The 12,066-nt window shown below is 43.0% G+C and overlaps 1 protein-coding gene across 1 annotated transcript; it reads left to right on the forward strand.

The window, feature by feature from the left end:
- Positions 1–747: 747 nt before the first annotated feature.
- Positions 748–4,132, forward strand: inaC (inactivation no afterpotential C). The gene is made up of 11 exons (XM_002048949.4): positions 748–1,108; positions 1,659–1,690; positions 1,756–1,950; positions 2,013–2,141; positions 2,212–2,368; positions 2,430–2,658; positions 2,715–3,112; positions 3,173–3,374; positions 3,431–3,619; positions 3,678–3,818; positions 3,872–4,132. Exons 1-11 carry the CDS (start codon positions 837–839, stop codon positions 4,022–4,024), a joined length of 2,097 nt encoding a protein of 698 aa, XP_002048985.1. The 5' UTR covers positions 748–836; the 3' UTR covers positions 4,025–4,132.
- Positions 4,133–12,066: the final 7,934 nt, after the last annotated feature.

Below are 12,066 nucleotides of genomic sequence, written 5' to 3' on the forward strand. Positions count from 1 at the left end.
TGTTGTATGCCACCAGCGATGGCCGCCTCCGTTTGTCGCACTGCAATGATAGCACAGACACAGCCACAGCCACAGTCACTGCCAGCACCAACTGGCATATTCCCCTGACCTTACCCAAATTGTTTACACTTATCATGGCAATGTTTGCATACAACTTTGCCACCTCCCCAATTTAGAAAACGGAAAACATAAAAGCTATTCACAGTGAACGATTCTTACAAATTAAAAATTTTCATTTAGCTTTATCGCTTTAAAAACTAATAAAAATGTTATTTGCAAATAACTAACAAAATAAATTCATAAAACAAAATTTTCAATTTAGTTAAATAAACAAATTTGAGCAAATTCAAATTAGTGAATTTTCTACAGTAAAGAATAGGAGAAAATAATTTCATCAATTTAAGATGCTGAGCAGGCCAATATTAAATATTATATCAAATATCCTATAGAGACAAAATATGTCAAAATTGCCCACTCCCATAACTCGGTCAAAACTCACCCGATTTTCACTCAACCTTTAGATCAAATATAAATTATTATTATTATTTATATAAATAAAACAACCAATGGGAAATTCGGATTCAGTTTTGACGTGAGCCCAAAAAGAACACACAATATAAAGGGATTATATGTGTTTTTTTTTTTTTTTAGCTGGGGAAGCTCTGGAACTGCTGCATTGCATGCAACTAAGTCACTTTATTGGCTTCTTGTGGCCAACCGCGTTTGACGAGCAATTTATGTGGATCAGTTGCTTTTGGCGCTTGGAACGGCGCAGTTGTTTTGGCCTTGCGAAACCGGCATAAGCTGCTTAGATCCTGCTGTTAATCCTTTGAGCCATGGCTGCTGCAGCTGTTGCCACGCCCGGCGCCACAGTGCTGCCTTCAAGCGCTGCCGCGGCAGGTCCTGCGGCGCTCAAGACGCCCGCTGGCAAGGAGCCGCTAAATCTGCTGGAAATCGCCGGCGAGGCAAACATTGTGAACTACATGAAGAATCGCTTGCGCCGGGGCGCCATGAAGCGCAAGGGCCTGGAAATTGTGAATGGACACAACTTTGCCGTGCGCTTCTTCAAGCAGCCGACCTATTGCGGTCACTGCAAGGACTTTATTTGGTGAGTTAGCCGCAGGCCAAGGAACCGCAGCCACAGCCACAGTCAACAGAGTGGAAACCACGACCCATTTATTCACGACGCGACCATCGTATTGTGCAAGTTTTTGAGTCGGTTTATACCTTGTATTTCGCTGATGGAGGGTGTAATGAACTATTCCTGCGGACAGCAGGAGTTATCTAGCCAGGTCTATCTGCCAGTCTGTAGATATTTGGTCAGGGGTATAAGTGCTCGTTCGAGTTTCTTTAAAATAAACGATAATTGGCTCCAATTTGCCAAAATCGATAAAAACCGATTTTGATAGTTCTTAGTTTCAATTGAGAAGCTTGACTTTATGCATAAAACGAATTTCGACCACACCTTACGTAAAATGGCAGCTATAGGGTATCTTCTAGTCAGTGACAATAGAATTGAGCAGTCAAACCTGATATTGTTGCTGTTGTTGTTGCAGGCGCTGCGTCGCCTAATTTAATTAGCGCTCTATAACTTGATACTTTTTGTTGCTCTCTTTTTTTACATTGTTGCATGCACCGCAAACGTGGCCGGATTTCAGGGGCTTTGGCAAGCAAGGTTTTCAGTGCGAGGGTAGGTCGTAAAATATTTTCTTGTTGTTCCATTCCGAGCTAATTTGTGCTGCAACTGCCGCACAGAATGTCGTTTCAATATACATCAGAAATGCTGCAAATTTGTGGTGTTCAAGTGTCCTGGCAAGGACACAGACTTTGATGCCGACTGCGCGAAGGTAAAGCACGGCTGGAACTCAACCACTTATACCACGCCCACTTTCTGCGATGAGTGCGGCATGCTACTGCACGGCGTTGCCCATCAGGGCGTCAAGTGCGAGAGTAAGTTTCTGCTGTGGAAAGATTCCGAGTTCCAGCTAATGCCTTGTATCGCACACACACAGACTGCAATCTGAACGTGCATCATCAGTGCCAGGAGAAGGTGCCACCTATGTGCGGAGCGGATATCATGGAGGTGCGTGGAAAGCTGCTGCTCTATGTGGAGCTCAAGGGCAATAATCTCAAAGTGGACAGTGAGTAGAAAGCTGGGTAGATTGACTCAACCATTAACCCCTTACCCAATCCCACTTCCTCCTACTTTAGTCAAGGAGGCGGCTAATCTCATACCCATGGATACGAATGGCTTTAGTGATCCCTATATAGCCGTGCAGATGCATCCGGATCGCTCCGGGCGCACCAAGAAGAAGACCAAAACCATACAGAAGAACCTCAATCCGGTCTTTAATGAGACATTCACCTTGTAAGGAAATGCTTAAGTAGTCGAATCACAAAATCCAACAGTCCCTTTTTGGCATTCACAGTGAACTGCAGCAGCAGGATAGGGACAAGCGTTTGCTGATTGAGGTCTGGGATTGGGATCGCACTTCGCGCAACGATTTCATGGGCTCCTTTTCGTTTAGTCTCGAGGAGCTGCAAAAGGAGCCCATCGATGGCTGGTATAAATTCCTCTCACAGGTTGAGGGCGAGCACTACAACATACCTTGCGTTGATGTCATCAATGATATGGCGCGTCTGCGTGATGAAGTGCAGGTGAGTAAAGCATGTGAGTGGAATTTCTTTCGTTCCTCAACCTCTTTTAATTGCAGCATGAGCGCAAGCCAAATGATAAGCGACGCATGGACAACAAGGACATGCCGCATAATATGAGCAAGCGGGACATGATACGCGCTGCCGACTTTATTTTTGTCAAGGTCATTGGCAAGGGCTCTTTTGGCAAGGTGCTGCTCGCAGAGCGTCGCGGCACGAATGAGCTATATGCGGTTAAGGTTCTACGTAAAGACGTCATCATACAAACGGATGATATGGAGTTGCCAATGAATGAGAAGCGCATCCTGGCCCTATCGGGCAGACCTCCTTTCCTGGTAGCCATGCACTCCTGTTTCCAGACCATGGACCGCTTGTTCTTTGTCATGGAATATTGCAAGGGCGGGGATCTCATGTATCACATGCAGCAGTACGGACGCTTCAAGGAGTCGGTGGCCACGTGAGTGGGTTGACTCGCGTATCTTCCATCCAAACTTTATTTGTATTTTTCTTTACTCAGCTTTTATGCTGTGGAAATCGCCATTGCTTTGTTCTTTTTGCATGATCACGATATTATTTATCGCGATCTGAAGCTGGATAATGTGCTGCTTGATGCCGAGGGTCATGTAAGGCTAGTTGACTTTGGTCTTAGCAAGGAGGGAGTCAGCGATCGGAACACCACACGCACCTTCTGCGGCACGCCCAACTACATGGCCCCAGAGGTGGGTTAGTGCTCCTCCGCATTTACAGACATTTAAGGTTATTTCACCCATTTTAGATTCTCACCTATGATCCGTATTCCTCGACAGCTGATTGGTGGTCCTATGGCGTGCTGCTCTACGAGCTGATGGCTGGTCAGGCGCCTTTCGAGGGCGACGATGAGGCCACCATCTTCCGCAACATCAAGGAAAAAAAAGCTATTTTTCCCAAGCACTTCTCACAGGAGGCCATGGATATTATAACTAGCGTACGCACAAGAGTTGGCAGATGTTAAGCATATCCTATAAGTGTTTTTTTCTCCACAGTTTCTGGCAAAGAAGCCGAACAATCGCTTGGGTGCGGGTCGCTATGCCAAGCAGGAGGTAACAACGCATCCTTTCTTCCGCCACATTGACTGGGACAAGGCCGAAGCGTCTGAACTGGAGCCACCCATAGTGCCCAGAATTGTATGTATATGGAAGCTTTAACCTAGCTGTAAGTCAACTGATTTCTCTTTTAGAAACATCGCAAGGACATTAGCAATTTTGATGAAGCCTTTACCAAGGAGAAAACGGATCTAACTCCAACCGATAAGCTTTTCATGATGAACTTGGATCAAAATGATTTTATCGGTTTCTCGTTTATGAATCCCGAGTTCATAACCCTTATTTAAGCTAAAAAGCTATTGTAAATTGTTAAAAGCTTTGGCCTGAATACACAATAAAGCTACAGGCATAACTGTACAGGCTTAACGCTAGCAAGCTTTCAGCTAAAAAATCAACCCTGAGTTCAAAGACTTTTTACGCTCGCGCAAAGCTCTGTATAACACTAAGCGTGTGCTTAAAGCACTGCAATGAGCTAGGGCTACTCGCAAAAGCTCAGTAACATAACAGTAACATTTAAGAGCGAGCTTTGTTCTCTTCGTGTTTGGCTTATTTTATTGTTAAGGACCCAGATAGTAAATGAAAACAAACCCGCACTCCCGGACGAGCAGCCTCTGGATAGAGTCGCCCAGTCGAGCTGCTCACCCCGATTGGGTCAGGTGAAAGCTAACGTGTGTGCTCGCCTCCCCTGAACTTTAACCTTCAGAAGGGGAAGGTAACGACATGCGAAATTATTCAGGGGAATTGCCGCTGGCCGACGATTAAAACTCACCATGCAACGCGCATCTTTCAAGATGTGTCCTGCGGCCATTTGCGTATACGTAACGCAATGCTACGTTACGGCTGGCACTTGGCTAATTGACTGGACCTGCTGTTAGATGATGAGCTGCCTACAGAACAATTTGACAGCAGCTGTCAAATTTGATCATTTCCAATGAGACGAATGTCCTTACTTGTTGCTGCACGTTTCGTGAGGACAATTAGCCGAGGCAAATTGAATTTATTTCGCACACGCCTCGCCTTGTTATTTTGGTTTTTCGACACTTGAAATTGCCAATTGACCCTAGAGGCGCGCGCGCTCGGCTGTAAAATTTCTCGCAAATTGTTTTTGGCTAGCTTCCACACAAGCACACCCGCACACCCGTAGACACACACGCACATGTCAGGCTGCAAATGCCTTCTGCTTTATTGTGGGTTTTTACATGAAGGCGTTGGCAAATGCGCGCTTTATAAAGTCCCTGCCGCCCACACAGTTTTGTTTAAGGGGCGTGCCCGCAAATAGTTTTTGGCCAGAAACAAATATTTTCTTGGCTCGTCTTTTACAGACATTTTAATACGAATTCCTTGGCCAATATATCAGCGCAGCACACGATCCTGTGCTGGAGGTCAGGCTGCAACAGCAACAACAACAACAACTACAACAAGCTGCAGCAAGCCATCAACGTGGCAATGGCCACGGAATAACCCATTTCATGGCAACCATTTGACAGGCAGTTAGTTATTTGTGCCCTGATTGCAGGTCTTTTAGTTTTATTAATAGGTTTGTAGCACACTCACTCAGGTAAGGTTGACGGATATTTGATTTGCAATTGGGATTCAAATTTATAGATTTATGAGGATCATAATTTTTGTTAATATTATAATAGTAATACACCTAGGGTAGACAAATGATACCAGTCCAAGATTTTAGTCTTATTAATTATAAAAATTTAAATACCATTAAAAGTGTTGAAAGATTGGAAAGAGTCAGCCAAGCTGTATACATTCATCGATTTGAGATTTGAGCCACCAACTTTCTTGTTTAATAGCTCAAAATGACTGGGTCAATAAAGATTTTCATAGATTATTATTTATAATACCCTTGGAGTGGTAAGGCACTTGCGTTGAGCTAGCTAAGATGTCCACATTAAACTGGTTGGGATTTGAACCAGCAACTTTCTTGTTTAACAGCTCAAATCATTGGGACACTAAAGATTTTCATAGATTATATTTGGTGTAAAGATTATGGAATATTACATTTGCATATTACTTTAACTCTTTAAGTACTTTACCTGTTTAACTATTTATTTATTTTTTCTTCGAGCTGTTATATATGGAATCGTACAAAAAAAGAAACTGCTGCCTAGTAGTAGTGAATATAAAAGCAACTTTTAGCTCTTCAATATTTGTAGATACTTCATAGAGTATCTAAGCTTCGATTCGCCCTTGAATATAATATTATGGGTTTTACGTTTTTCTTTTCTTTTCCACATCAATAGCCGGCTTTAAAGCTGTTTGCACTCTATTAGTGGCAATTTGCACTTTTACGTGGACTTTTCGATGGCAACGTTTGGGAATTGGCTGCGTTTCGATGTCCTTTAGCTGCACAATGTCCTCGCTGCCATTTCCTGCTGCTGCCAGGCAAAGAGCTAACTAAACCGCAACATGTGACTGCCCCCGAGTTAGCTGCTTGCCGCAACTGCCACTGCCCCGCTGGCTGTAGCTGCGGCATGCCTTTGACTTGTAGTAGTAGCAGTAGCAGCACACAGCACAACACACTACGCATTAGGATGTACTAAAGTGCTTAACACAATATAAATAATAGCACAGTTCATGCAGAAGGAGGGAAGGCGGGGTGCAGGCGATTGTGTGTAGGTGTGGCAAGTGTGGCAAAAGGAAGCTGTTGCGTAATAAAAAGCAGAGCACGCTTCAATGTGGCATCTCCTTCACAACGTTGTGCGCAGCTTGAAGGTCCCAGCTGTTAGCTGCTAGCTGCTGCTGCCTTAGCTAATAAAGCCTTGACCTGCCAGAGGATAAATGTGCATATAGTTGGCATACGCATACTCCTTGTCCAGACTATCGCATATAAATCAGCTTACAAAGATTTCCCGTTCAGACCGAGACTCAGACATAAACCACAATTAGGAGCTTAGTCTCAGTGACAAGTGACAGTCTTAGACTCACCTATTTGTGGAACATAAATTGCTAAATCTTATCGATGCTCAAATACCCTGCAAATCAGTGCAAGTAGTTGACCTGACAGTTCGTTAGACTAAGCACGAAGTTAAGGGATCGAGCTCCTCTGAAAATCTTACACGTAGCACATAGTTGTAAAGGAAAAATTGCTGCAAGGATATTAAAGCTAGCATGTTGAATATCAGCCAGTTTATTTTTTGTTATATGGCAAACAAATATGCGCATTTTTTATATATTCATAGATATGCTCTCACTCACATAGAGCTTGCCATGTATGCTGAGATGTGCTTTTGACAGCAGGCGAGGGGATATGCAAATCGCTGCGCTCCATTGAAGCCTGTCTGAAGCGAGTCTTGGCTCAAAGGCTGAAACGCAGCACTCAGCAAATTGCCAAATGCAACTGCAACTGCCGCAAACAGGCAAGCGAGCAACAACAGTTAAAGGATAAAGGCAAACAAGGACTCACGGCAACAGTTTGTTTGTCAAAGCGTTGAAAGCGCGAGCCGCGCCTGAACGAGCGGATGGGGACAAAAACAAAAGAAACATGTTTGCCTGGCGGATGAGCCACAGTCGAAGGCTGCGTGCATGGGGTGGGGCGCGTGGCAGTTTAAATATTTAGGCAGCACTTACAGCGATGGGGCCCAACAACAACAAGAACAACAGCAGCACGCGCAACGAGTGATAGCCATAAAAGTAAAGCCAATGAAATTAACTCACTAGGATTAAGGATTCATTGTCACAGGAACACATTGAACAGCGCCACAGCTAATATACCAGGCCATATTTTGTGCCAAAGCGAACAAGAGAGAGAGAGAGAGAGAGACAGTCAGAGAGAGAAAGAGAGTGGGAGAGAGAGACACGCTTGTCACTGCCTGCCCATCAGTAGCTCAAAGCAGGGTGCGTGTGGGGAAGGGCGGACGGCGCAGCAAGAAAAGACAAGCAGTCTGCGGCTGGCAGAGCTACACACAGGCCGGGTGCTCATGCGGAAACGGAAGTGACAGTGTATGAAAAAGATGGACGTCAGGACACGACAACAGCCAAGGCAAAACGAGGCGAGGCAAGACGGAGCAGGGCGAGGCATGTGGAGCCTAACGAACAGATGTACTGGCAGTGGGCATGGACATGAATAAGAAACAATTCTTATCGTTATCGTTGCCGGCAACGACCTGACAAAATTCTATGCATAAATATCTAAATAACCATATAAGGGTGTGTGTGTGTGTGTATTTAGTAAGGCATTGAAATCTGCTACAGCAAAAGAAGCTTTAAAAGTTGCTTTAAAGAAAAGACTTGAGCACAAATATATAGTCACATCTCAAGAACTGCTCGATTTAGTGAGGAAAAGTTAACTATGGCGGCGCTTGAATACAACAGTTTCACATATTTCGGCTGACTGAATGATTTTAACAAGTTACCGAACTTTAATGGCCAAAAGCAAAATTATGGTTGGCCCATAAAATGTGAGGCCTATGCAGAATGCGCACTATTTTTGTAAAAAACGTAAAAAAGACATTTGAAATTTGTTTTTATGCTTTGCGTCTTGTTTTTATTGAAGCGCCTCGTGTTGGGGCCGAGGCAAATGCGACACGTGGCAAAAACTATGCAAATAAATGAGATTTTAGCATTCACTGGAATTATTTGTAGCATATTTGCTTTCATTTGCTTGTTTCTGTATATTTTATTTGCAGCTCTGAAATACGAGCTTCATACGTCGGAAATGGATATGCTGCTGGCCAAAGGGGGCGTCTGGACATTGAATACATTTCTTTTCACGAACATTTGGCATTCCAACTAGTTTGCCTTAAAGCTGTGCTGTACGATTTGTGTACGCTTTAAAGCAGCGCACGAGTCATCAGTTCAGACACTCAGGCGACTCGTAAAGGCATACACAGCATTTCGCCCAGGGGCGTAGTCAAAGTTTTTAGCACTAGTAAAAGGGATTACCCAAGCCCATACATGTTCTTGATGGGGGAATGTTTAAAGACCCCGCCTTGTCGTTTGCTCGCATAACGTCTATATATAATATATATATATGCGTATTGTGTTAAGCTACCTAAATACCCATTAATGTACCCCATTTATCTTTCATTCTTATCCTGTCCAAATCAATTGATTTATTCTACTTAGTTCTTGCCCAGCATCAATCCAAATTATCATTTTCATTTAACACGAGCCCCCTTTGTTCCCTCTCCTTCTTCGTGCGCCTCTGGCACACTCACACACATGAAAGTAGATTTATGTGCATATGTAGTTGCCCCGAACATCTCTCCCACTCTCCACACCCTCTGGCTGTGCGCTCGCTTATTCCCAATCCCAGTGCAAACAGCGCGCATGAAATAATTATGCAGACTTTACGTTACGTATTCTACAGGTAGCATCAGTCCCACAGGTAGCAGCTCCCAAAGTCAACAGCCAACGGCGCACACACACGCAAACATACACACACACGCACGCACGCACGCACACTATTACGGACAACTATCTTGTTTTGGTCTTTTTATGCGTTACTAACTTTTGTTGCTGTTAAAAATTTCCGCACGATTTTGTTGGCCAAGTTAACTCGGCAACAATTTGATTGTTATCTGCTTAGTTGACGTGCCGCACAGTCCCGCTAATGGTCAATGACATAGTATATATATATATTATATATATATAAATATAGATATATATATATTTGTATCCACTGGGCAGTCGTGTGTTTAATTAAGGGAGGGCGGGAGTAAGTCCAGCTCGTGGGCTGCTATAAACGAATTTATGGCACGCTTTGTCATAAATTTATAAACTGCAATAAAAATAACAAAATCACAAACAACAACAGCAAGAGCAACAAAATGGCAAAAAGTAGAACTGCGCAACGCTGAAATTTCCCGTTGTATGAAAAGCCGTCAATAGACAAAGTAACTCGGCTAAGTTGCTCGGTCGTTGCGCCCGTTACACTTCAGCGCACTTAAAAAGCGCAGCGAACATCACTTTGTGTGTGTGCGAGTGTAAAAGTGTGTGTGTGGGTGTGCGTTTCGTATCTAGCGACAGAATGCGCAACGCTTGCATCAAAGCAATGTCCTAAGCTGTTTGGCTCACTTTTATTTCATTTGATTGCCCGAGCGGCGCACGCGGCGCACGCGGCGTATGCGTGCTTTTTATACCCGAACACAGGCGCATCCTAAAGGGTATATCAAGTATACGACATGCATAAAAGTTGGAAGTTGAAGGAAGATCAGCTAAGGCATAAAACGCTGTAGGTTGATGAAATGTGAGAGGCAATGAAGGATAGTAGAGAGAAAGAGAGAGAACGTGTGATGAGAAGAAAAACTTATAGCTGGAGAGTTTTATATGTGACAGGGAATGAGAGCCACTGAGAGTGAGAAAATAAGAAGGAGAGGGAGCGGCAGAGAAAGAGAGAGGGAGAGATATAGGCTGAGAAATAGAAAGAGTTAGAGAAAGACAGAAAGAAAATGAGAGGGAGAGTCTGAGAAGGAAGATAGATGCGAAAGGGAAATAGAGTCAAAGGACATGGAGAATTGAAAAAAAAGTCTGAGGAGTGGGTGAAAAGTCGAGATAACCAGAGGAAAGAGTGCGAAAGAGAAAAAAGTGAGTGAGAGAAAGAGGAAAACAGAGTATGAGGAGGATACAGAGAGAGGAAGAGAGTGAAAGAGAGCGACAAAGAGAGACAAGAGAGTGTGAGCAAGGTGAGAAAACTTTATGATGTTGTACAAGAGAGTGGCAGAGAAATACTGACAAAGTTGAAAGTGTCAGGAAGCTTGATTACAAAAAAAAAAAAACAAGTAAAGTAAAAGATAATTTGATAGAGGTAAAGAAAGATAATCAAGACATAGAGAGAAAGAGAGAGAGAGAGGGAAAGAGAGTGAGAGAGTTACGCCAAAACAATAATTTGCAAAATTAATAAGCAGAAAAATGCTTCAAAAAGTAAATTCACAAAACGAAGAGTAATCGATATTAGGCAAGGGTATAAAGCGTCGACTAGTCGAAAAGCTCACACGTATTTTCAATATGTGCAACTGGTTGCCAATGCCGTTGTGTTAGTGTTATTTGGTGAGTGTATTGGTGTGCTTAATCAGGCGCGTAAAAGGGCTATTTCGGTGCACGGCTGGCTTCGGCGCGATGACCTTCAGCCGGAAAAGTCCAATCGCCTTGGACTTGGCCACGCCCCCTGAGAAAGTATGCAGTGGGAATGTGAAAATGTTTATGGCATTACGTGTGCGTTTACATTTAAGAAATATCCCGAGAAAAATAATAAAGGAAGAAGTGGAGGCAGAGCCAAACCAATGGGCATTTAATAAAAATGCACATAAATTCTTTTTTTTTGACGGCCCAAAATGGCGGGCCTGGCCAACTGGCTGGCGCAGACACCTCACGCCGTTAACTTAAGTGCCAAATTGTTGGCGTTTATTGCCGCGTGGTTGTTGTTGCTGTTGCTCTTGTTGTTGTTGTAGCAGCTGATGATGTGGCCACATAAAATGCCAGGCTGTAATAAATTGTTGGTAAATTTTATATAAATAAAAATGTCTGATATGCCGAGCGTAGCTCGCGTTTGCATTAGTGCATTATTAAGCGATGCTTGCGGCTGTCATCTAATTAATCCCCGCAGTGCACTTGGCTCACAGTCCCGCAGCACTTCATTTAAGCCCAGCTGCCAATTTGCGTTGACAAAACGTCGAGTCGAAAAGTTTTTTTTTTTCTATTTTTCTTCTATTTTGTTTTTTTTTTTTTGTTTTTTTTTTTGCAATTTCGCGACAGCAGTTGTACCCAGGAGAGCAGCAGCTGCTATAAAGATGCCTGGGCCTGGCATGCAAGTCAAGGTAGAGTTGTGCAGAGGTGGGGGCGGGGCTGGTAATGGGGCTGGCAGAGAGCGATTCACTGTTGCGTGCATGGCATACCAATGAGACTGAGATACGGCAAGACTAGACTGACAGATAGACACAATAAGATATACAACTACATTAATATACGAGCCGTATCAAAAGCGAGGGTAGCTGCACAAATTCAGAACATGTGCTACGAGTTGTTCAGGACCATTTTAAATGGCGTTTAAACGCAATTCAAAATGTTAATTAATTGATTTAAAACATGGTCCTGGATGTTGTTGAAACTCTTATAAAAGGCAAGCTAAGAAAGACGCGTTATATCAAACTTTAGACTTATATCGAAATATAATAAATATTATATATGTAAATTTAAATAAATATTTCTTCAATGTATTTTTTGTTAATTTTAATTAAATTATTAATTTAATCATGTTCCTCAACGTTTAAGTCGGTTAATGGACATCTGTTAAGTGATGAGTTTCAATTATTAGAACCATTTTCCAATTTTTAATATATATAATGTATTTTTTGTATGTTAATTACATTCGTTTTAT

The sequence above is a fragment of the Drosophila virilis genome, chromosome 5, assembly GCF_030788295.1.
Source record: "Drosophila virilis strain 15010-1051.87 chromosome 5, Dvir_AGI_RSII-ME, whole genome shotgun sequence".
Lineage (NCBI taxonomy): Eukaryota > Metazoa > Arthropoda > Insecta > Diptera > Drosophilidae > Drosophila > Drosophila virilis.

What these genes read in the sequence shown, in the direction of transcription:
- inaC (XM_002048949.4), top strand. Translation starts at nt 837, where the DNA reads ATGGCTGCTGCAGCTGTTGCCACGCCCGGCGCCACAGTGCTGCCTTCA. An exon ending in TTCAAGGAGTCGGTGGCCAC is followed by an intron (nt 3,113 to 3,172) that starts GTGAGTGGGTTG and finishes TTCTTTACTCAG; the next exon opens with CTTTTATGCTGTGGAAATCG. An exon ending in CACCCATAGTGCCCAGAATT is followed by an intron (nt 3,819 to 3,871) that starts GTATGTATATGG and finishes TTTCTCTTTTAG; the next exon opens with AAACATCGCAAGGACATTAG.